This window comes from Myodes glareolus, chromosome 6 (genome assembly GCF_982192425.1).
Source record: "Myodes glareolus chromosome 6, mMyoGla1.1, whole genome shotgun sequence".
NCBI lineage: Eukaryota > Metazoa > Chordata > Mammalia > Rodentia > Cricetidae > Myodes > Myodes glareolus.
In genome coordinates, this window is record NC_142031.1 from 48,922,894 (window position 1) to 48,946,347 (window position 23,454).

The following is a 23,454-nucleotide window of genomic DNA, read 5'->3' on the forward strand; positions in this document are numbered from 1 at the left end:
TGGAGAGGTGACTCAGCGATAAAAGCACTCGCTACTCTTTCAAAGACAGGTTCAATTTCCAATTAGATCTAGGGGATCTAATGCCCTCTTCTGGCCACCATAAGCAACCAGGCACTTGCATGGTAAGCATTTATATATGCAGACAAAACACACAGAAAATAATAAATAAAAAGTTAAAAAAAAAAAAGTGAAGGGAGCTGGTGTGAGGGCCAGCCATGATAATCTAAGTCTTCCTTCAACCATTATCACCTGGGACTCTGGCCATCGATGAATTTCAATAGAGGCTGGAGCCTCAATAGTTTACCCTGAGACTAAGTCGGGCTGCAGGAGAAACCACAAGCTGAGATCACCCGACCCCCACCCAAGCACTGTAAATAGAAACACCTGCCAGAGCACAGTCAGCCAATCAGGGGTCTTAAAACCTCAGAAACTCCTCACCCCCACTTTTACTACTATAAAACCCTATTCTAATTGAGCTGGGGCTCTCCAGTTATTCCAATATGTTGGACATGCGGGGAGACAAGTTTGCAAACTTGATTAAAATAAAGGCTCTTTGCTTTTACATACAGGACTCTTGGTTTCCTTGTTGGCTTGTCGGGGATTGTGAATTTGGGCATAACACTGGAAGTAATAGTTAGGTGACAGACTGCTTAGTATTCCTGCAACCCTGGTTCAGTTCCCAGATACGCACACACACACACAATACAGGTGTAATAAAACCTCTTAAAAATAAAATATAAAAACCATAATGAAGGGGCTAGCAAGATGGCTCAGTGGGTAGAGGCATATGTTACCAAGTCTGACAATATGAACCAGTCCCCTCAAGTTGTCCTTTGATTTACAAACACACACACACAAAACAAGGAGCAAATTGCCCTAGCACACTAGGAGGTGGGGTTTTGTTTTTCTCCCCACCCCCCCAAGACAGGGTTTCTCTGTGATACAGCCCTGGCTTTCCTGGAACTCACTCAGGCTGGCCTCAAACTCATTGAGATCCTCCCGCCTCTGCCTTCCAAATTCTGGGATTAAAGGCGTGCATCACTACACTCAAGGAGACTATTTAGAGTCTGTCTATAAAGAGAGTATAAGGTGGGTGATGGTGGCACAAGCCTTTAATCCCAGCACTTGGGAGGCAGAGGTGGGCAGATCTTTGTAAATTCAAGGCCAGCCTGGCTTACAGAGTGAGTTCCAGGACAGCCTAGACTGTTTCACAGAGAAACCCTGTCTCGGAAAAACAAACAAAATAAAACAACAACAACAACAACAAAAAGAGTAGGGGCTGGAGAGATGGCTCAGTGGTTAAGAGCATTGCCTGCACTTCCAAAGGTCCTGAGTTCAATTCCCGGCAACCACATGGTGGCTCACAACCATCTGTAATGAGGTCTGGTGCCCTCTTCTGGCCTGCAGACATATACACAGACAAAATATTGTATACATAATTAATAAATAAATAAATATTAAAAAAAACAACAAAAAGAGTATAAAAACAAATACAATCAGTCCCATCAGTGCACACCAAGTAAGCCCAACACTCAGAAGGCAGCAAGAAGGACCACTCCAAGTTCAAGGCCAGCCTGACTATATAGGTCAGTCCAGGACCTATATAGTCATATATATATGACTATATAGGTCAGTCCAGGACAGCTTGGGCTACACAAGACTCTTCCTTGCTGGGCTGTGGTGGTGCACACCTTTAATTTCAGCACCTTTAATGGAAGGCAGAGGCAGGTGAATCTCTTGAGTTTGAGGCCAACCTGGTCTACAAGAGCTAGTTTCAGGACAGCTAGGGCTACACAGCAAAACTCTATCTTGAAAAACAAAACAAAACAAAAACCCCAAAAAACAAAACACCAAAACAAAACACACAAAAAAAAAGAAAGAAAAAAAAAACCCAACTGCCTCAAAAACACCCGAACAAAGTGGGACTAACAGTAGAAACTGTATTAAAAGTTGAGCATCCTTTTACTCCACAGGATTTAGATATAAAGAAACAGAGACACTGCTTTACTGGTGGATCAGTTGGTTACAGACTCTAGAAAGCTGTTTGATAGAAAACACCAGAAGTACAAATTTACCTGAGTAATTCCTATCCCTAAGTTTAAGAACTAGAAATATGCACATTTACTAAATGTAGGGGTAAAGAACTGGAAGCATTTATGTTCTTTAGCAGAGAAGTAGGCAAGCCATTCTATCTAAAACAACACCCTACTGCTCCACCTATCAGGCCCTGATGGAACAGTGTGAAGTCTGGGCCTTTTGTTTTTATTGAGACAGGTCTTTTTCCTTTCCTTTTGAGACAGGGTTTCTTTGTGTTTTCCTAGAACTCACTTTGTAGACCAGGCTGGCCTTGAACTCAGAGATCTACCTCCTGGGATTAAAGGTGTGTGCCACTACTGCCCACCAAGACTCGGTCTTGCTGTGGTAGTTTATTGTGTTTTGTTTGGTTGCTTTGGAATTATTTTATGTTTGTTTATTTGAGACATTTTGTAGGCAAGGCTGGCCTGAGTTCACTGTGTAGTTTGGTTTCTCAAACTTGTGGCAATTTTCCTGCCTCAGCCTCAGGTGGGATTATAGGAACATTTGGATATGCCTAGTTTTTTGTTTTGCATTTTTATTTATTATGTATACTGCATTCTGCCTGCATATATACCTGCAGGCCAGAAGAGGGCACCAGATCTCATTGTAGATGGTTGTGAGCTGCCGGGTGGTTGCTGGGCATTGAACTCAGGACCTAAGGAAGAGCAGCCAGAACTCTTAACTGCTGAGCCCTCTCTCCAGCTCTGAATATGCCTAGTTTATGAACTGGCTCTGAATTTATATCCTCTTGGCCTCCTGAGTGTTGGAATTGCAGATGTGTTATCACATCTGAGTCACGGGTCTGGAGGACACATCAACATGCTGGGCCATTTCTTCAGAGGCAGGAGTGCAAACATGATTATTAAAGTCAAAGAAAGAATGAAAGGGTTTTCTGTTTCCATCATGTGTGTACCAGGGCTCAAACTGGGTCGTCAGGCTAGGCAACAACCATTACCCATTGAGCTACCTCGTCAGTCCTCTTTACACATTTTATCTACTAACAGACTGAGTGTGCAAGTAACAGATTAAGGTCCTTTCTTCTCCCATCTAATGTGTCCAGAAGTTGAAACACAGCTGTTTCCAGGTTTTGGTTATAATGACTAAACATGAGAAATATTTAAAAAAAAATACTGTACAGCTTATATACTTTCAGGTTGGTGCTTTTAATTCTAACCAGATGAGTAATACCAAGTGATAGTGCCTGATTATCTAGTGTCTCCTTAAGCCTCTAGTCCAACAGTGACTCACACATAGCTGCACTAGCCTTAAAACAACCGACTGTACAGCACTCAGGAGAAAAGTAGAGCCTGACCTGGTCAGTGGGATGCATCTGGAGGACCAGCTACTGCAGAAGCAGAGGCAGAAAGATCATCTGAGCCCAAAGACTCAAGGCCAGATCAGGCAAAACAGACTCCTCTTACCTGCCTCTTCTCAGCATTGGCTGTTATGTCTTTGCTGTCAGATAAAAAGGATCTTTGCTCTTCTACTGCCCTGGCCTCCAGCAACCAACCCTGTGTGCTCTGATGTGCACACTGAAATAACTGTCCAGAGTTTCTGTAAGGTCAACTCCCATAGCTTCCAGAGTGCTTGGCCTGCTCAGAAAGATTTATTTGAACAGTCAAGGTAAAAACACGATCTAATTTTCTCTCCGATCTCCTGATCTTTTATTTTTCACATTTAAAGTCTCTAGAATTCAGTACATGGTATGAAGCAGGGATACAACTTTCTTTTTCACAAGTTTATAAAATGCATCAGTATTTTCCTACTAAACTGAAATATAGGTCTATAATCTTATTTTTTGTTTGCTTGTTTGTTTTTCCAAGATAAGGTTTCTCTGTGTAGCCCTGGCTGTTCTGGAACTTGCTCTGTAGACCAGGCTGGCTTTAACTGAGAGATCTGCCTGTCTTTGCCTCCAAGTACTGGGATTAAAGGTATGTGCCAACACTGCCCAGCAATTCTATTTTTTTATAAATTTAAAATTCAGGGCTGGGGATGTAACTTGGTGAAACATGGCATAGCAAATGTAAGACCCTGGACTCAATCTCAGCACACATGCACACACAACACACACCCACCCACCCACACATCCTCACATCTCCATAAGGGGTCTAGAGAACAAGCAGACCCTCACACCTCCAAAAAGACTTTAGAGAAAACAAATATCCACCCCCACCTCCGTAACAGCTCTAGAGAAACAAGTATACACACGTCTCCATGAGGACTTTAGTGAGATAAGCTCCCACCCCCCCACCTCCATAAGGGCTCTAGAGAACAAGCTTTCTTTTCAGTAATTTGGTAGCTCAACATAGGACTTTATTCCACTTTACTTATCCTTGAAAAATTATTAACTATTTAACTATAAGGTTCTTTCCCAGATCCAGACAGAGGTCAATATAATACCAGATAAGCTTTCTGAAACTCCAAGAAGATTCACCAGAATCTCCTAGTCCTACCTGCATTCACTAACACTGAGTTAAACAAATGCTGAGTTCTGAGACACACTGGGCTCTTGTGAGACTGTCTAGTCGTTAATTACTGGCCCATGTCAGCTTTTTAAATATTGAATTATATTAGCTTTGCAGTAAGTTTTAATCTGCTTAGCAAGTCTCTGAACTCAAAACTGCCTTTTGTCTAGAATTTCTGGTCACTGTTAAACATGCCTTTTTTATATCTTAAATCCCATCCCTTTACCACATTCCACTAACCTTAAGACCACTTTGTTATAATCACTCAGCTTCTCTAAGAATGTTACCCATGGGCTAGTAAGATGGCTTCAATGGGTGAAGTACAGCCTGCCAAATCTAGGGTCTCGAGTTTTGTCCCTGGGACCCACAGGATAGAGGGAGAAATCCTAACTCCCAAAAAAGAAAGCTGTCCAAGACTTCCACATGTATGTAGTGTACATGCATGCCACCACACACAAACAAAAGAATAACTGTAATTTTAAAAAAGATTGCTGTTACAGTGTGTACACTTCCCCTTCCAGTATTTTATTTCAAGAATATTGCTAGAGTCTTACTGAGTCATCCTTTGCAGTTGCAGATCTCAGGCTAATATCTCTCTCTCTCGCCCCCTTCTCTCTCCCACCCTCTCCCACCCTCTCTCCCTCCCCCTCCCGCTGGGTGCTGAGATCAAAGGCATGTGCTAACACTGCCTGATGGCTAATTATAGTTTATTATGTGTTTAAATTACTACTAGGTTATATTTTCTCTTTATACCTTCCCATCTTTAATAGTAAGCTAATTTATAGTTTCATCTTGGTATTATCTTTTTTTTTTTAAAAAAATATTTGTTTATTTAGTATACAATATTCTGTCTGTGTGCATGCCTGCAGGCCAGAACAGGGCACCAGACCTCATTACAGATGGTTGTGAGCCACCATGTGGTTGCTGGGAATTGAACTCGGGACCTTTGGAAGAGCAGGCAATGCTCTTAACCTCTGAGCCATCTCTCCAGCCCCTCTTGGTATTATCTTTATCTGATTTTTGGAATTAAAGTTAAAAAGGCTTCACAGGTGGATGTAACAGGCAGATGCCTGTAATCCCAGCACTTGGCAAGGGCATTGAGACTTGAAGGCTAGCCTAGGCTACATAGTGAGATGCAAACTCAAAGAAAACAAAATAAACACACAAAAACCAGAAAGCAGTAGCTGGTGAGATGGCTCAGTCAAGCACTTGCTATGCAAATATGAGGATCTGAGTTCAACCCTCGGACACCATATAAAAAGTGGTTGTGGTGGCATGGGTTTGCACTCCTAGTAGTGAAGTGGAGACAAACTGGTCCCTGGGGTTTGCTGGCGTCTAACTAGGCCAGTTAAGAGACTGTCAAAAGCAGAAAGAAAGGAAAGAAGGCAGGCAGACAGAAAGGGGTTCGCAGTGACTCCGGAACGACATCCTATAGTTGTCATCTAGTCTTCAAAGCATACTGAATGTATGTGCAAGTATATACTGTCCAAACCTACACAACCCTCCCAAACACTAACACGCACGCACAGTAACATCCTAAAAATGTTACTTAGAGAGGACAGACATTTAGAACAGCAGCCTGAGGGCTCTGGGGAATCCAAGTTCTAATGAAACTGATGAAAACTTGAAAATAAAACCTACCATTTTAAGTTTCTGGAAATGTTTCAAAGGACAAACAGAAGATGAAGAAATGCTTAATGAAGAAAATACTTTGACCAGTGGCAGCAACAACTGCATTTCTCTTCCTGTCCCTGCTACCTGTTGCAGAGGCTCAATTCTTGATAAAGAGATAACAGCTTAGTTGCCATAAAGAGTCAAGGTTTGCCTTAGAGCACAGCATGCTAAGACTATAAGGACCCACATATCCTTGATTTGTTCATAAAGGAAAGGGCCCAGGCTGAGAGAGAAGCTAAGAGACAGGCTAGAGTCAGCTCATGTTCCTCATCTCTTTCTAAAAGCTGAGGAGTAACACAAAGAAAAGTGTTTATTTGCCTTCATTCTTCAAGCCTTGGCTCAAACTCTGCTTTGGAAGAATCCCTTAGAGACCACCCTCTCAGTATCTCCCAAAGGAATGAACTCCATCACCAAGAATGACGTTCAAGATGAAAGGCTCTTTCAAACCAATGGAGAATGTAGAAGGCGCCTGGAAGATCCAAGATGAACTAGAGATTGTGTTACAAAGAACCAGCATAGGCGCTAAGAAAGCCTTCCTGGATTGAGAATAAATGTCAAACAATAATTTCAAAAACTAACCCTGTAAGAAGTCCCAACTGGGGTAAATGGGAGCTAGGACTGAACTCAGGGTGTCAATGCATGCTAGAGAACCATTCTACCACTGAGCCATACCTCAGTCCAAAAGCCATGATTTAAATGTTCAAATTAGAGAGCAAGTTAAATTCCAGGGAGCAGCTAAAAACAAAAGAACAACCAGTCAGAAATTAATATAGTTCATTAGCTGGTGTGACTAAGAAAGAGATAGGTGATTCACAATCATTTCGGGGTAGCAGTGACATGTCCATGATTTCCTCCCTTGAAGGATAACATCAAATTCTCACCATAGGAATGAAAAAGACCTCATTAGCAAATACCTCACTAAAGAATTTGGCTTGTCCTGGGAATGTAATTTTGTAGTACAGTGATTGTTTATAATGTATAAGGCTGGGAGTCTAACTCTAATACCCATATAAAGGAAAAAACAAAACAAAACAAAACAGAATGTGGCTAGTCATTAAACACACAGATAAGCAAAGATTAACAAGATGGCTACAATGTGGAGGGTGAGGGGTCAGTCACAATGTGGTTTCTAAGACGTCTAAATTATAAGATAGTCAAAGGAAACTGATCCATATTTAAAACAACAAACAAACAAAAACCTCTAACAGCAAACAGGAAGCAATCTATGAAACAGTGGCTGGATGTCAGTTTTTTTTCTTTGTTTGTTTGTTTGTTTGTTTTTGATACAGGGTGTCTCTGCATAGCCTTGGCTGTCCTGGGACTTGTTCAGTGGACAAGGTTGGCTCTGAACTCCGAGATTGGCCTGCTCTGCCTCTTGAGTGCTGGGATTAAAGTCCTGTGCTGCCACCAATACCACTACCACCACCATTGCCACCACCACCCACAACCACTGGCAGATGTAGCTTTTCTTACAGTGATTTCATACAACAGTTTACCTTATATAACTGAGTAATTTGAGTACTCATTCATCAAAATAGGTGTCACTACAGCCTGGCAGTTTCATCATATTTCAAAGTGGCAACTAAAAATACATTTTAAGCTGGGTAACAAATTCTTCTGTGAAGTAAAAGATACATCAAGAAAGTGAAAAAGTATCTGGGCATGGTGGTTCACACCTTTAATCCTGGCACATGGGAGCAAGAGGCAGGCAGATCTCTATGAGGCCAGCCTAGTCTACGCTGTGAATTCCAGGACAGTCAGAGGTATATAGTGATACTCTGGAAAAAATAAAGTGGAAAACCCTACAAAATGGTAAAGAATTTGCACATCCTATCACATAAGGGACTTGTGTCTCAAATACACAAAGAAGTAAATGACTGAAGATACAGGTTAGTGAGAAGACGGCTACCTTAGCGTGGACAAGGCCCTGTATTCAGTCCACAGCAGTACAAATAAAAACCCTAATAACTGAAAACAACAGAATTTTTAAATGATCTAGGTATCTGAGTAGATTCTTCCCCAAAAACAGCACTTTTTACTCACTAGGATGGCTAGACCAAGTGTTAGGTAGTAAACACTGTTGAAAAGGCTGGGGATGTAAGTTCAGCAGGCAGACTGCTAGCCTAGCATGCATAAGGTCACAAGACTGATCTCCAACACTAAATAAAATTGGCACGAGGACACATGGTTATAATTCCAGACAGGAGGAGCAGGTGTTCAGCTACATAAAGAGGTCAGTCTGGGTTACATGAGACCCCATTCCAAACAAATAACACTGGTGAGAATATAGAGAAGCTTGAACATTTCCATGATGCCTGTGAGTATATAAAATAGCGTAGCTACTTTGGAAAACAATGTCAGTTGCTTAAAGCAATTAAGAGTTATACTTTCATGCAGACATTCTATTCCTAAATATATAGCCAAGAGAAATAAAAAAACAAAAAACATGCCCACATGTTAACTGGTAAACAAATGTTCCTAAGATCATTATTCTTTATAGCCAAAAGCTGGAAACAACTCAAATACCTAAGAGCAGTGGTTCTCAACCTGTGGGTCATGATCCCTAGGGGGAGGGTGTTGAATGACTCTTTCATAGGGGTCACATCTCAATATTTACATTACAATTTATAACAGTAGCAAAATTATTATGAAATAGCAACAAAAATAATTATAGTTGGGGTCACCATAATATAAGAAACTATATTAAAGGGTTACAGCATTAGGAAGGTTGAAAACCACTGCCTAAGAAGATGAGTGAATTTAAAAAACCAAAACAAGCAGGGCAGTGGTGGCACACGCCTTTAATCCCAGCACTTGGGAGGCAGAGGCAGGTGGATCCCTGTGAGTTTGAGGCCAGCCTAGTCTAAGAGCTAGGGCAGTTAGGGCTGTTACACAGGGCAGTTAGGGCTGTTACACAGAGACACCCTGTCTCAAAAAACCAAACCAAACCAAAACTCAAAATATTTAGACAATGAATATATTAAGCCATACATAGAATGAAATTGATACATGGTACAATTTAGAGATCCCTGAAAATACCATGCTTACAGAAAAAGAAGCAGTCACAGACCATGCATTATTTGAGTATCTATAAGCAATGTCAGAAATAGGCAAATAAACAGTAAACTGGAAACTTCCTAGAACCAGGGCTGAATGAAAAGCTAGGGGTAGGTAACAGCTAGTGTGTTCTATAGCCGACTATGGTGTGGTTGTAGACCTCTGTGGTCTGTGGGATCTACCCAAAACCACTGAATTCTAATCTAAAAAAAAAGCTGTGTCTATATATAGGGTATGTACTAGCTAGTGTATGTGTGCTTGTGTTTTGATTCAGGATCCCTCACTGAACCTGAGGGTCATTAATTTATCTAGACTGGCTGATCAAAGATCTTTAGAAATCTACCTGTCTCTGTGACCCTGAGATGATTATAAGAAGCCAAGACTGGCTGATTCCATGGTGTTACATAATGCGACTAGCTGTCTCAAACTCCTGCTACCATGACTTCCCCACCATGGTGGACTGTACCTTTGAACTTTGAACCAATATAAACTTCACCTTCTTCTTTTTTTTTAAACTTATTTATTTATTATATATATAATATTCTGTCTGTGTGTATGCCTGCAGGCCAGAAGAGGGCACCAGATCCTATTACAGATGGTTGTGAGCCACCATGTGGTTGCTGGGAATTGAATTCAGGACCTTTAGAAGAACAGGCAGTGCTCTTAACCTCTGAGCCATCTCTCCAGCCCCCAAACTTCACCTTCTTTATGCTGCTTTAATGGTCAGGTATTTTGTCACCAGATTAGCCTTGAACTCACAGACATCCGCCTGCCTCTGCCTCCCAGTTCTGAGTGCTGGGATTAAAGGTGTGTGCCACCACTGCCCGGCTCTTTTCTTTCTTGAATAGAGCTTTACTTTGTAGCCCAGGCTGGCCTGGAGCTAACAACAACCCTTCTGTCTTGGCCTCCCACATGATGGGATTACTGGTGTGAGCCACCATCCTATCTAGCTAGTTTGAAACTTTCAAACGTGTAGCATTTAAACTGCACTAAAATTACCTCACCTGTAATTTCATCACAGGCAAAATTCTGACTTTATATTTTCTTAGTTATTGCTAATTGTTCCTACATTTTATTAACACAATGCACTCAACAACTTTCACAACCTTCTCTCCCTAATTGGACTTAAGGCCTGTTCAATAGGAGGGAACTCATGCCTGGAACAGGAAACCTAACCAACTACCCAGGGCTAATGAAGTCATGGATCTTGGAGGAGAACCTACAACTACCACTTTACTAAACCAACATAATCCTGAGATACATTCTAAATACTTGTAATTATCCCCACAGATAAGTGCAGTCTTCAATCACCATCAAGGATACTTCTCTTTGTAAAAGTCAGGGACCATTAGGGGAAAACCACAACCAATCAATAAATGCAGAGCTGTGGAGTCCAGTTCCAAAGGATACATTTACAACATAACTCTTGGATCTAAGGCTCAGTAATCATTGAGGAAGAAGGGGTGAAAGACTGTAAGAGCTAAAGGAACAGGGAATTTGCTGAGATTGTATCTTCTAGAAATATCAGAAGTTACATACGTGAAATATCATAACACGGCTGCCTAAACGTTACTTGAAAAGGACAGGATGAAACCAACAGACATGCTATTGTGGAATGGAAAACTCAAGAGGACTTATCCTAGACAAAGAACTATAGGCAACTAAAGAATGCTGAGAATGGGAGAAACAGTCAGGGAAGAGTGCAATACTTGGTTATCCAATTTTAAATCAGTCCTAAAGACATAAGCATACAAATGACATTATGCAGACTGAGAAGGCTGCATTTATCTAGTGAGGAACAGGCAAAGATACATGAGCATGCTTGCGTGCAAGTGCATGTGCACACACATATTCTCATATGTAACTACAATTAAAGAAAAAGAGGCCACGAATTTCAGAGAGAGAAAAGTAGAAGGCACATGGAGGATTTGGGAGAAGAAAAGGAAAGGGGAAAATGATATAATTATAAGGTCAAAACACAACAAAAGAAAAACCACCAAAATAAACACACACCACATACTCCGGCCTCAGAAAAGCCTGGGAACACACTAAAAAACAAGCCACGATGCACTAACTTTCTTACTAAGTGTGCTTTTTTCCCTGCATCACATACCATACATTTCTGTCTGCAATCAATACAGCACCACCGTCTACTCAGTTCCTAGGAATGGGAATCATCCAGAGCTCCTGGTTCCTCACACAAGCCAGTGTCCTGTTCCTGCATTGCCAGCATTTCTCTTCTTCATTCCCCAAATCATTCTTCTCCACATGGCCCCAGACTAGCTCCCTATATACTTCAGGGCAAATGTTCTAGTTCATTATTAACTTTAATACTTTTACTTGACTACTTGAACTCTGCCAATGACAGAAGCAAGTCTCTAAAGCTTCTCTCTTTAAGCCCTTCTCTCTTTAAGCCACATTAGTATTACTTGTTGGTCTCTGTTTTCTGAAACTAATTTAGCTATTGATCCTTGTGCATATGAAGGAGATATATCCCAAGGCGCTCATTAAAAGTTCAGTTAAATGTCACCTCTGTCAAAGAGGGCATGTATCTCCTTGGCCTTCCATCTTGCCCTTGCTTCCCTCACAGTCTCATGGGCAAGCAGAGGCTACAACCCCATCTGAGGATACTTGGGCCCCAACTCACCCTGCGGTTCCGGTTATGATCCATAGTCTTGAGATGCTTTTGGATGATTCCAAACTGCATGGGGATGAAGAGGTCACAGGCTGCACAATGGGCTGCCTCTACCTTCTTTACAAAATGCTCCAGAGCAATTTCTGTAGGGGTCAGAAGGAAGCAGTCATCACTGGTCCCAAGTGCCAAAGACATTGGACTAGCTTCTTAACTTTCCCTGCCACTTCCACCCGAGCCTGAGACTCAGTGAACAGAGGACCATCATGTCACTGCACTGAGAAGCCGAGAAGGGCAGGCGGGGGGGCCTACCTGGTGGCAGCCGTCCTGCTGGGATAGAACCTCCTCACCTTGGGTCAGATCTTGGTCTCTGTAGATTTGCTGGATCAGACCATCTAGGTCCTCCACAGTTTTTCGGAGCTCTTCTGTCTTCTTGGTCTTGTTGGTGACATATTCCTATCGGAGACACAGATGTTTGTGCCAGGCCCAGGGGTTCCAGAGACTGGAGAAACCAGCAGCAGATGTGCTGCTCAGACGCTCACCTGAAGGAAGTCAGCTGTCTGCTTGGGAAGCTTGGTGCCTACATATTTGAAGTGTTCCTTGTGGAATTTGCTGTCAAGGTGGCTACCCATCTCATCCTCATAGAAGGTCCGGTATTTGCAGAGAGAACACACAAACTGGATCCTGCCACAGGAGAGAAACAAGCAGCTGAGGCTGCAAGGGTCCTAGGGAGTGTTACTGCTATTTTACCCAACCCAGCTGGAGGCCTTGAAAACAGGCCTCAAACTGAAGTGCAGTCCCAGCAGAGGGGTAGGCTGGGACTGACAGGGTCAGGAACAGAAGGGGACAGTCTGCAGGCTGCAGTTACAGCAACGTAGGGATTAGGGGAAGAACTCTTTCTTCCCACAGGCAGTTGAACCCGAGGCAGCTGCTGCTGCAAACAGGCAAAGTCACTGGAAGGTTGTCGGAGGGCCTCTCTAGCAAGGCTGGGCAGGAGCTTGTGCATTTGGCCCAGCTGGGGATCAGAAGGAAGGATGCCCTGGCGAGAGCCAGGAGGCCCTGAGGTGCAGAGTGGAGTAGTCCCGAGGCAGTGCCTGAAAAGGTGCTGCATCTTCCTTCTGGGGTCGGGGGGGACTCAAAGGCCCAGCCCATCCTCTGCTCAGAATGCCTGGGGGTGGTGTCAGGAGGGATGGTAGGCAGCAGGCCTGGGCACCTGCTGCCTCATCTTCCTCTTCCAAGAAGAGACCAGTCTGAGCTGGAAGGAGGGTGCCCGCCTGGCTGCCAGAGGGCAGCCTGGAATCACTGGGCGAGGTGCTCTGTCTGGGCCTCGTGTCCACAGCAGAAGCCTGGGGTCTAGGGCCTGGACTGGAACAGGCCACCGTGGCAAGGGGCGGAGGAGGCCAGCCGCCACCGAGGCCTCGGGGCGGGTCCCTACCTCTGCCGGACGTCCTTATCTGGGCCACGGGGTCAGCTTTGTCTGAAGAGCCCAGGGGCCGGGCGCCGGCGAGGCTGAGTGGAAGGTCCAGCAAGAGCAAGAGTCTGAGGCGGAGGAGGCAAGCGCCAGTGCGGGAGCCCTGAGGGCAGACAGACCCGACCAAGGGACGTGAAGGGCTCAGCCACAGACAGGCCCGGCCTGATAGGGCCGGTGGGCAGGGCCAACAGCAGACCCAGAGGCTGCCATAGCCCACAGGTGCTGTCATCTCTCCTGGGCACGGCGGTGGCCTCTTGGCAGCTAGCTGGGGTGGCACAGGCGCCTTGGACCTTGAGTCTCTGTTGAGTTGGCCCCCTCCCTCAGGGGCATCGGGCCCCCTGCGCACCTCAGGGCTTGTGCGCTGAGTGACCTAGCGCTGGAACTTCTGGGTAATGGTGCTGAGCAGTGCCAGGTCTCAGGCCATAGATGGCAGCGGTCGCCAGGTGGCCACAGAGGGGCAGGGGACGAGTCAGAACTTGGGAGCTGGGCCTGGCAGGAAGCAGGGTCCATGCACAGCAGAGCAGGTGGCGACTCCCAAGGGAGGCCAGAGGGCGGCGAGATGGCAGAGCTATGGCCCTGCTCTCCTGGTGGCAGCCCCAGAGCGAGGCAAAGGCAGAGGGATGGAGGGAAGACAGTTAGTTACCTTTCCACCATACGGTCTCGCTGTCGCTTTTTCTGTTTGTCTTGGCTTTTCTTGCTTGCTTGCAACTTGCGCTTGGCCTGGCTGCTCTCATCCTGGGCGGTCAGGGCCCCTGTGGTAACAGAAGGGCAGAATTACCAGCAGGACTCTAACAGATTAGACCCTGTGACCTGTGGCTGATCACCCGCTGTCCACTCCAGAGGGTCCATCTGAGAGGAGCTGTATACATAAAGCCTCAGGCCACGAGCAGGACTGGGTGCCCTGGGCTTAGCAGGAAGTAGATTTGGCTTAGGCACCAGGAGAAGGGGGACAGGTACTGACCCCTCCATTTTCCGGAACACCCTCACTCTCTGCAGAGTGGGTGCAGAAAAGCTGGAAGGCAAAGACAGGCTGTCTTGGTGGGAACACAGGCGTGTTCAGAGGGACTGGGTGGCGGGATGCAGGGAGGCCGTTCACATGGCCCTGCCCACCCCCCACCGGGCACCGCGGCAACAGTGGGCTGAGGCTGGATTTACTGTTAGGTACCTGCTGGCGCTCATCACTCAGGTGGGGGGACACGGACTCCCAACAAGGGCTGGAGAGGCGCTAAGGGAGAGGACACGCAAACCAGAGCCGTAAAAACTGCACCAAGGGTCCCAGCTTGGACACCAGCCACTGAGGACTTGGAACTGTGTGTTACTAAGGGACCAAGGGGAGGGGGTGTGCTTGGGGCTCCCCATACTTTTGCTTGCTGGCCCCACATGAAGGCAAAACCAAAGTGCTAGGCTGGGGGCCATACCATCTATAACCTCTGCTTAGGAAAAACAGGCAGACTGGGAGGGCACAAAGTAAGAAGAGGTCCTTCCTACACATACCCAGTCCCATAAGGAAGGTCCCCAGCCAGCCATATTTCTGCCACAACCCTGCCCTCAGCTGATCCCTCCCACTATCAGCACCTGAAAGAGCCTCCCCAGTACCTAGGCACCCCTGGAAAACTCACCTTTCTCTGAATCTTCTTTGCCTTCTTCTCTCCCATCCTCTTTTCCCTCCTCGTCCTCTCCTTCCTAACATACAATTTTAAAATTCAACTTTCAAAAGGGCAGTTACTTATACTGGCTCTAAAGGATTAAAGGTCAGAACTGGGAGCATCACCCCTTCCCATCACCTGCTGCATCCCCATCTCTTCCAAGGAAACACATTGCTGGTGAAGTGGTCTGTACTCTCCCCCAGATACACAGCCTCCTTGTGCTGGCCACTCACCACCCATGTATACAGGTGACACCACATTGTCTGTGACCCTTGTAGCAAAGCCTGTGCTTCTTCAAGCCAGTTCAGTCCTCCTAGGCCCCACCTGCAGAGACCAAGAGCCTGGGGTCTAGGGTTACTTACTGCTCGGGAGCCTTTCTCCATAGCCTCAGCACTTTCAGTACCCTCTGCAGCTTCCCCCTCAGTGCCTTCATCTGCAATGGGAGGATAGGCAAGCTCAGTTGAGGAGTCCCTTTGGGACAGGGAACAGGAATCAGGATCCCAGGCAGAACAACTTACCATTCTCTGAGTCACTGTTGTCTGAGCAGTCTGTTCTGGTAGCTTTGCTGTCTGGCTCATCAGGACTGCCACCCTGCTTTCTCTTCTTCTTTTTGGTCTGAGTCAGAAAGAAGCAGCCAAGTTAGAGATGGTAGCTGTACCCCAGCAAGGATCAGGAGAGGGACACCAGCTTATTCACCCGGAAGTCGGCTGTGGTCCAAGTCTTCCAGGTCCGCCTCATCTGCTTCATGCCATTGCCAAATCCGAAGCCAAATCGGGAGCCACCAGAGAAGGCACCCCCACCACGCATGCCCTGGAACATGCCATACTCGGGGATGATGTTCTGGGAGAAGAGGGAGGGCAGCCGGGAGGCACCAGGCATGCACTGGCCCCGGGCCCCCATGGGGTCTTCCCACATGCGCCCATAGCCCGAGGCCATTGGCCGTCCACTCCGGGCATCCCGGGCCCAGCCCTGAGCCCTTGGACCAAATGTATCGCCTCCACGCATTCGAAACTGGTCACGGTAGGCATCATATTGGCCTTCATAGGCCATTTCCATCTCAGGATCAAGCTCGCCATAGTCATAGCCGGACCTGTAGAGGTCTCGTTCACTCAGGATAGCCCTTGAGTCACAGGCCTCATAGGAGTCATATCTGTGGAGACAGATGACAAGCATCAGAGAGAGCCCCTTGGAGTTCCTCAACTCCAACTGGCCTAGCCTACTGCTCCTGCCATGTCCTGTTCAGTCATCCCCAATCTTAGTCCTATAACAGAAAAGGCTCTAAGACAGGCTTACTGCTCAGAAAGGCCACAGAGTAGAACAGCAGGGCTCTTCACAGTGAACCTGAACACAGCCATGCACTTGCCTGGGAACCCTAAGTAGTGACAGAGGGAAGGATAGCTCTTATTCAATTGAGGGGCAAGGCTGCCTCCAGAGTTTTTGAAAAGTATTTAAACTACGGCAATTACAATGGTCAAAGCTGTTCCTCATGAGCAAAGCCAAGAACAAAAAACGTTTTTTTCAATACCTGTGACAACACTGGGCTAGTTTCATCTTTGATGGTTGGGAGTACCCTTAAATCCTGTAAAACTCTTACTACCTCGAACAAGTGAGAAGAAATGTGCAACATTTCTTGGGAGATATTATGAGCTTACCAAGGGGTAAGAAAAGGCTGGGTTTGTAGTCCAGCTGACGAACATTTGCCTAGCTTCAAGGCTGGGGTTTCTAGCCCCAGTACTGAAAACAGGCAAACACAAATTTCAACACAGCACCTAGTAAAGTGGCTGGACCACTTGCTGAGGACAAAGATGGTTTGCCTTCAACTATAGTCCATGCTTAGGCTCACTTCCCATATACCTCATAGATATACGGTCCTATCTGTAGTTTCTTTTCCAAGCCTTACTAGGAATCATCAACAGTTAAAAAGATATGGCACTTGCCATTTATTCCAGGCACTGCTTCCAAGTTTCGATGCTATAGCAAGCTACGCTGCAGCAGTGTGAACCATGTAAGCCAAGTCTCTTGCTCTTCCCCAGGAGTCCTGAGACTTTATTTGGTCCTCTCAGTGACCAGACCGGTCCCTACCTCCTCACTGCTTGGTCTCCCCATCTACTATTTGAAGCTATCCAGCTTCCCTTCATCCTATGCTAGAAATAGATGTGCCCTTCTTACTATGACACAAGCACTGTCCCTAACCAAGCCATAATCAATTCAGTCAATGACAACACACATATGGGATCCTCTGCTGCGGGACAGATCTGAGGGGGAGGCACAGTCCCACCATTTACTTATATTCAGGCAAAAAGTGTGACCTGCTTGCACTTCAGTAGACCTATCTACAAAACTAGGATAATGTTTCTCCCAGAGGTGCTTTCAACAAATTCAGTTCACATTTATAAGGCACCAGCAAGTGGCCATTAAGTACTCTTAACTGACTAGCCTCTAGGGTGGAGATGACCTGGCTCCCAGTGGTTAATCCCCAAAAGCTTATCTCACTCTTCTCACCAAACCCAATTTGCCCTGCTCTGGCACTGTGCGAGATGCCATAATCCAGACTGAATACCTAGCTGTCTCGAAGGGAGACATTAGATACTCTGCTCCTGAGGAGTTATTCTGTGGGTATAGTCAAGTCAAGACAACTGGGGCCTGCTGTCCCCCTGCACAAAGAGGAGGTGGAAATAGGGGGTTAGCAGGGAGGATGACAGGTCAGAAAAGGGAAGCACAACGGACCTCATTAGGAGCACAGAGTCTGGGAAGCACAGAGCAAGGAGACAAAGTAGACACCTAGGAGTGTTCAGGAAAGGTTCCAGCAGACAGTGTCAACCCTGAAGAGCCTTAGCCCCTAGCAGCACCCAAACTCACCTTTCTCCACCTGAGCCGTACACACCTCCTTGTATCATGTCTGTCTCCAAGTGTGGCATCATATCTAAGCGCTGGTTAATTCTGGATAAAACGGAATCGGCACTGGCGCTACCCGAGGCACTAGGGTTTGCATTTGTGTCAGAGTTAGCCATTTCCCAAGAGTGTGAAGTGGCCATACCATACCCATAGTTGGTGGCGTTATCCTGGCCATAGCCATAGCCATAACCATAGTTCTCGTAGCCTGCAGTTAGGAAGACAGAGGGTCAAAGATAGAGGAGGTGAGAAGAAGGGAGGAGGAAGCAGAGATAAACACAGGAAAACAAAAAATGTTTTTTGGCCAAAAACAAGATAGGGGAACTCTTAGCCACTTGAGGCTGGGTTGGCTTCCTGTGCCAGTCTCAGAGACATCCACCTAAACCCTGCTTGATCACACAGGCAGTTAGAGAAACATAACTGGTATAGCCCAAAGGAGATGAGCATGGCCAGATACTTGCCTCTATTTGTCCCAGAGTTCCAAGTTCCATATCCTACAAAAAGCAAAAAGGGCAATTATTTCTACAGTAGCTTCTAGTATAATATGAACTTTAGCTTAATACAATTTAATTCAAAAGTACAACTGCTCTCAGTATCTGACTCAACTTTCCAAGGTGCTATACATTGAACAATACCACACAGACATACCTGGTCACTCCTTGCCCTGATATTCAGCATTCTGGGGCTCTGAGGACATGGGTATTTAAGGAGCCTCCTGTTTATAACCTCTCAGGTAATAAACTTGGCTTCTACAATTCTTCCCTACAGACTTATAAGATGACCTTCCCACTGCTGGATAAGCACTAACTGGAGGAAGAAGAGAGCTCACAGTGCCTCAGAGACTACAGGTTACATGGTCTGCCTAGCAAGTAAAGGCCTAAGGAAACTTGTATATAAACATATCAAATACAAGCTAGCTAACTATGTTTTAGTAATGAAGTCTAGGGATAAAAGTCAGAGATAGAGTTTTATCCTGCATTATAAAATAACAAATTACTGAATGATTGGTGACTGATGTACTGAAAGGACAAATATGACAACAAACTACTGTACAGAAAGTACATATTCACAACGAAATCATCACGTGACTGTGGAGCTCTGCCCTCTGAGTACTACATGGTCATTGCTGGCTTAAAATCAGATGAGGTGTCGCTGCCCTCATGATGTCCTCACAAGACTGAGTCTACCTGAATTCACTTAGGAAAGCAGTGAACAGCACACAAGGTTACTTCTCTACCCAAAGACACATGAACAGTTAATAATTGCTTTGAGGAAGACTTTTCTGTGATGTAGATGCCAGTAAATTATATGCGCTCCTAGGAATAATCCCTCACCCATGCTCCTGTAAGTAACCTCAATTAAACTCAGGTTCACCAAGCTAGACTGAACTGGATTTTCTTCATACACACACACACACAAACACACTCACACACACACACACACACACACACACACACACACACTCAACTATACTTAGGGTATAGACATTTATTCCCAATGCTCCAGGAAAAGCCATGCAACACACCCTATCACCTAACTGGAGCGGGGAAACTGATGGTCCAGGAACCCTAAACATCTGCCTTAACAGGGAGGGAGGGCCAAGAAGTCCTTGAATGATGCCATCATAGCTACTAGGTGCACAATTCAACAGGGGAAGAACAGTTCCCAGAACCAATCATTGTGATGTACATCTGTAATTCTAGCACTTCAGAGGCTGAAGGATCTGTTCAAGTTCAAAGCAAGTGTAGGCTACACAATAAGTCCCAGGCCATCCTTGGCTACATAGTGAGACCCTGCTTAAAAAAAATCTCAGGGGACAGAGGCAAGCAGAACTCTGCGAATTCAAGGTCGTCAAGGTCTACACAGAAAGTTCCAGGCTATGAGACTGTATCAGATTTTTAACACTGTCTCAAAACAAAACAAAACAAACAACAAAACACTTTGTGTTGGGGAAAGCATAACCCCTAGCTTAAAAAAGAACAATCTGAATCATAAACTAAATGTACTCTGAGTCTGATCACATGTAGTAAAAATCTATACCTTTAGGAGAGTAAAGTCCAAAGGTGCAAAAGTCACATGAGAATTGAGTCAATGGGATTCCCCAGAGGGACACACAGCAAAGATGCCCACTCTGCTAGTCCCTCTGGTGAGAGCCCCAGTCACCTCCTAGTGCATGCTATCTCTGCTCCACTGACAGACAAACCAAACTTATCCTTGGGCAGAAAACTAAACCACAGTGAGAAGACAGCTTAGTGAATGACAGAGAAATGGGGAAATTAAATGGAATGGTGTGGGATGATGGTCTGCAGTCTGTCAATTATATTTTAAATAAACGCTGATTGGCCAGTAGCCAGGCAGGAAGTATAGGCAGGACAATCAGACAGGAAGAAGAGGTGGTCAATGAGAACAGAGAATTCTGGGAAGAGGAAAGCTTGATCTGCGGTCCTGACCCAGCCACAGAAGAAGCAAGATGTGACTGCCTCACTGAATAAGTTACCCAGACATGTGGCTAACATAGACATGAATAGTATAAATTATAATATAACTAATATAAGTTATAAGAGTTAATAAGAAGTCTGAGCTACTAGGCCAATCAGTTTATAGCTAATGTAGACCTCTGTGTGATTTCTTGGGACTTAACGACTGCGGGAACTGGACAGAAACCCCCGACAACAGGAAACCATCTGCATTTGGGCTGTATACAACAAAATGGGAAGATGCTCAAGACCAGCTAAGAAATTCTAGAAGACTACTACATTTAATAATCTGTGGCATGAGAGCTCACAAAGCAAACATCCTCTCGGGATGGGGAAACCCAAACCTTGTACCTGTGCAGCAAGTATCTCAGAGCAATCCAACTCCTAAATGTTGTTCATACTAGAATGCAGCTTGCTGTTTAGAGAACAAACGGAAGAGAAAGACCTTATAAAGGAAGAGTGACCCAGGAGTCATGTCCACAGGCAAGAAAGAAGGTCAGCAGAGTCACAAGGAGAATCAGAGCCTGGCCACACCATTGATTAACAATACCAGAAACAGTGGACATCAGCTCTTAGGTAGAAGGTCTGGGAGGCAAGCACAAACACATTTGGACTCTGTTTGTGGGGCAGGCTATAAGTGTCATCAAGGGTTTAGCTACCAAGGAGCTACCAAAACCAAGCGAGGATGCACAGGGAAGGTAGTGGGCGTGAGTCAGTGGACGACTTCTTTACATTTCAAAGACAGACAAACGACCCCCGTGACAGGACTGCCACCAGATGTTAAGCACAGGCCTACAATCACATTTACTTAGAAGGATCACAAGTTTAACGCCTACATTGGCTACAGGAGTCCCTTTGGGCAAGCATTCACTATATGCTACTTGCTATACCTGGAGTGAAGGCAACTTTCTGATGGATTTTCAGGAGGTAGAGTCAGAAAGAAATCTGAACCTAGAATGTGTGTCCACAAGACCTGCCTCTTCAGAAAAAGCATGTCTACTGACTTTGTCCACAGGGAATGAGTTCATGGTTGACAAAAGAAACTGTACGTATGAATGCATGTATTGGTTTTTGAGGCAGGGTTTCTGTGTAGCCCTAGTTGTCCTGGAAATTGCTCTGTAGACCAAGCTGACCTTAAACTCGGAGATCCACCTGCTCCTGCCTCCCCAATACTGGGATTAATGGCAAATGTCAATGCAACCCAGCATAGTTATTTTTGAGATACAATCTCACGATGTAGCTCTGGTTGCCCTGCTATGTACACCATGCTGACCTCGAACCTTACAGAGATCTGCCTACCTCTGCTTCCCAAATGCTGATGAAAGGCTTGTGCCACTACTCTTGGCTAGCAGAGGAAATTTTAAAAGAAAGAAAAGTTGAGTATGGTCCTCTACACCTATAATCCCAGCACTAAGGTGAGGAAGGACAGTAGGGAGGATTGGCAAAAGTTCTATGCCATCTGGTGATACAAAACAAGATCCTGTCTCAAAAAGAGGAGAGGACCACAGTAAGAGACACTAATAGACCAAGTGAACATGCTCTACTGGATAACATTAAAGACTATAATCTACCTGCACAGTGAGATACCAGGTTGTGATGGCTAAGTTCAGCTGTCATCTGGACTTGACATCTGGAATCAACTAAAACCCAAGCAGCTGGGCAGCCTCTCAGGGATTTTTCTTGCCGGGATCATTTGAGGTGTGAACCCACCCTAAATCTGAGCCACACCTTGTGGCCCACATAAAAGTACATAGAAGAAGGAAACTTACTTTTTGCCTGCTTGCCCTCACTCTCGCTGGCAAGTTCATCTATCCTGTTGCTGAGGCTCTCCTTCACTGGTTTGAGAACCTTCCTCAGGTGTCCAGTGCAGACTGGAGACCAGCAGTTCCCTAGGAATCCTCCAGGACTCCAGTACCAGATTAGGACCGCTGAGACATCCAGTCTTGTGGACACTACCAAATTACTGATATTTCCAACAGGAGACAGCCATTGTTGGACTGCTGGGACCACAGCCTATAAGCCACTCTAATAAACCCCTTTTTAATATGTACACACACACAAGCACAAGCACGCGCGCGCACACACATACATGCGCGCACGCACAATCAATCAATCAATTAGTCCTGATCCTTTAAAGAATTCTAACTAATACACGGGTAGATATCAACACAGAATTTATGATGTAACTTCAGTACTAGGGGAATCAATGTCCTCTCCTGGCTTCTAAGAGCACCAGGCACATAAGTGATGCACAAATATAAATGAAGGTAAAACATTCATAAAAATGAAATTTTAAAAATAAAAAGAAATTAATTAAAAAGTCAATGTATGACTAAAAATGGTGGTACAAAATGCCTTTAATATTACTAGGCAGAATCAGGCAAATCTGTGAGTTTAAGGCCAGTCTGGCCTATATATCAAGTTCCAATCCAGATAGGGTTACATAGTGAGACCTTGTATCAAAACAAAACAAAAATCTCTTCAGGATTTATTTTGATAAAAAAAATGATGCAATGATTTTAAATTTTTATGCACAAAAGCAAGCAAATTATAAGCATTTTTTAAAGATTTATTTATTATATATACAGTGGTTCTGCCTGCATGTATGCCTGCAGGCCAGAAAAGGACATCAGAACACATTACAGATGACTGTGAGCCACCGTGTGGTTGTTGGAAATTGAACACAGGCTCTTTGGACGGGCAGGCAGTACTCTTAAACACTGAGCCATCTTTCCAACACTAACAATTTTTTAAAAAGTGTTAAAAAAAAAAACAGCCAGATGTGTGGCAAATGTCTGTAATCCCAGCACTCAGGAGGCAGATCAAGGTGATTGTCTGTGACTTTGAAGCCAGCCTGGTCTATATAAGAGTTCCAGGACAGACCGCAGTGGTGGCACACGCCTTTAATCCCAGCACTCGGGAGGCAGAGGCAGGCAGATCTCTGTGAGTTTTAGGCCAGCCTGGTCAACAAGAGCTAGTTCTAGGACAGGCTCCAAAAGCTATAGAGAAACCCTGTGGAGGGCCGGACCACATTCTCCATTGCTTCTAGGAACAAAGGTAGAGA

At 45.1% G+C, this 23,454-nt stretch overlaps 1 protein-coding gene across 4 annotated transcripts in view; it reads right to left on the reverse strand.

The window, feature by feature from the left end:
- Positions 1-23,454, reverse strand: part of Akap8l (A-kinase anchoring protein 8 like) — a 34,556-nt gene that overhangs the window by 956 nt on the left and 10,146 nt on the right. For 2 of the 4 annotated variants that reach the window (XM_048439949.2, XM_048439952.2), the window contains exons 3-12: positions 18,375-18,407; positions 17,881-18,121; positions 15,718-16,171; positions 15,540-15,636; positions 15,384-15,454; positions 14,995-15,058; positions 14,019-14,127; positions 12,447-12,588; positions 12,255-12,360; positions 11,920-12,050 (exon numbers count right to left, since the gene is read on the reverse strand). In XM_048439949.2, coding sequence (XP_048295906.1) covers positions 11,920-12,050; positions 12,255-12,360; positions 12,447-12,588; positions 14,019-14,127; positions 14,995-15,058; positions 15,384-15,454; positions 15,540-15,636; positions 15,718-16,171; positions 17,881-18,121; positions 18,375-18,407 — 1,448 coding nt within the window. The remainder of the gene's footprint in view (positions 1-11,919; positions 12,051-12,254; positions 12,361-12,446; positions 12,589-14,018; positions 14,128-14,994; positions 15,059-15,383; positions 15,455-15,539; positions 15,637-15,717; positions 16,172-17,880; positions 18,122-18,374; positions 18,408-23,454) is intronic. The other 2 variants (XM_048439950.1, XM_048439951.1) reach the window with 2 other exon arrangements.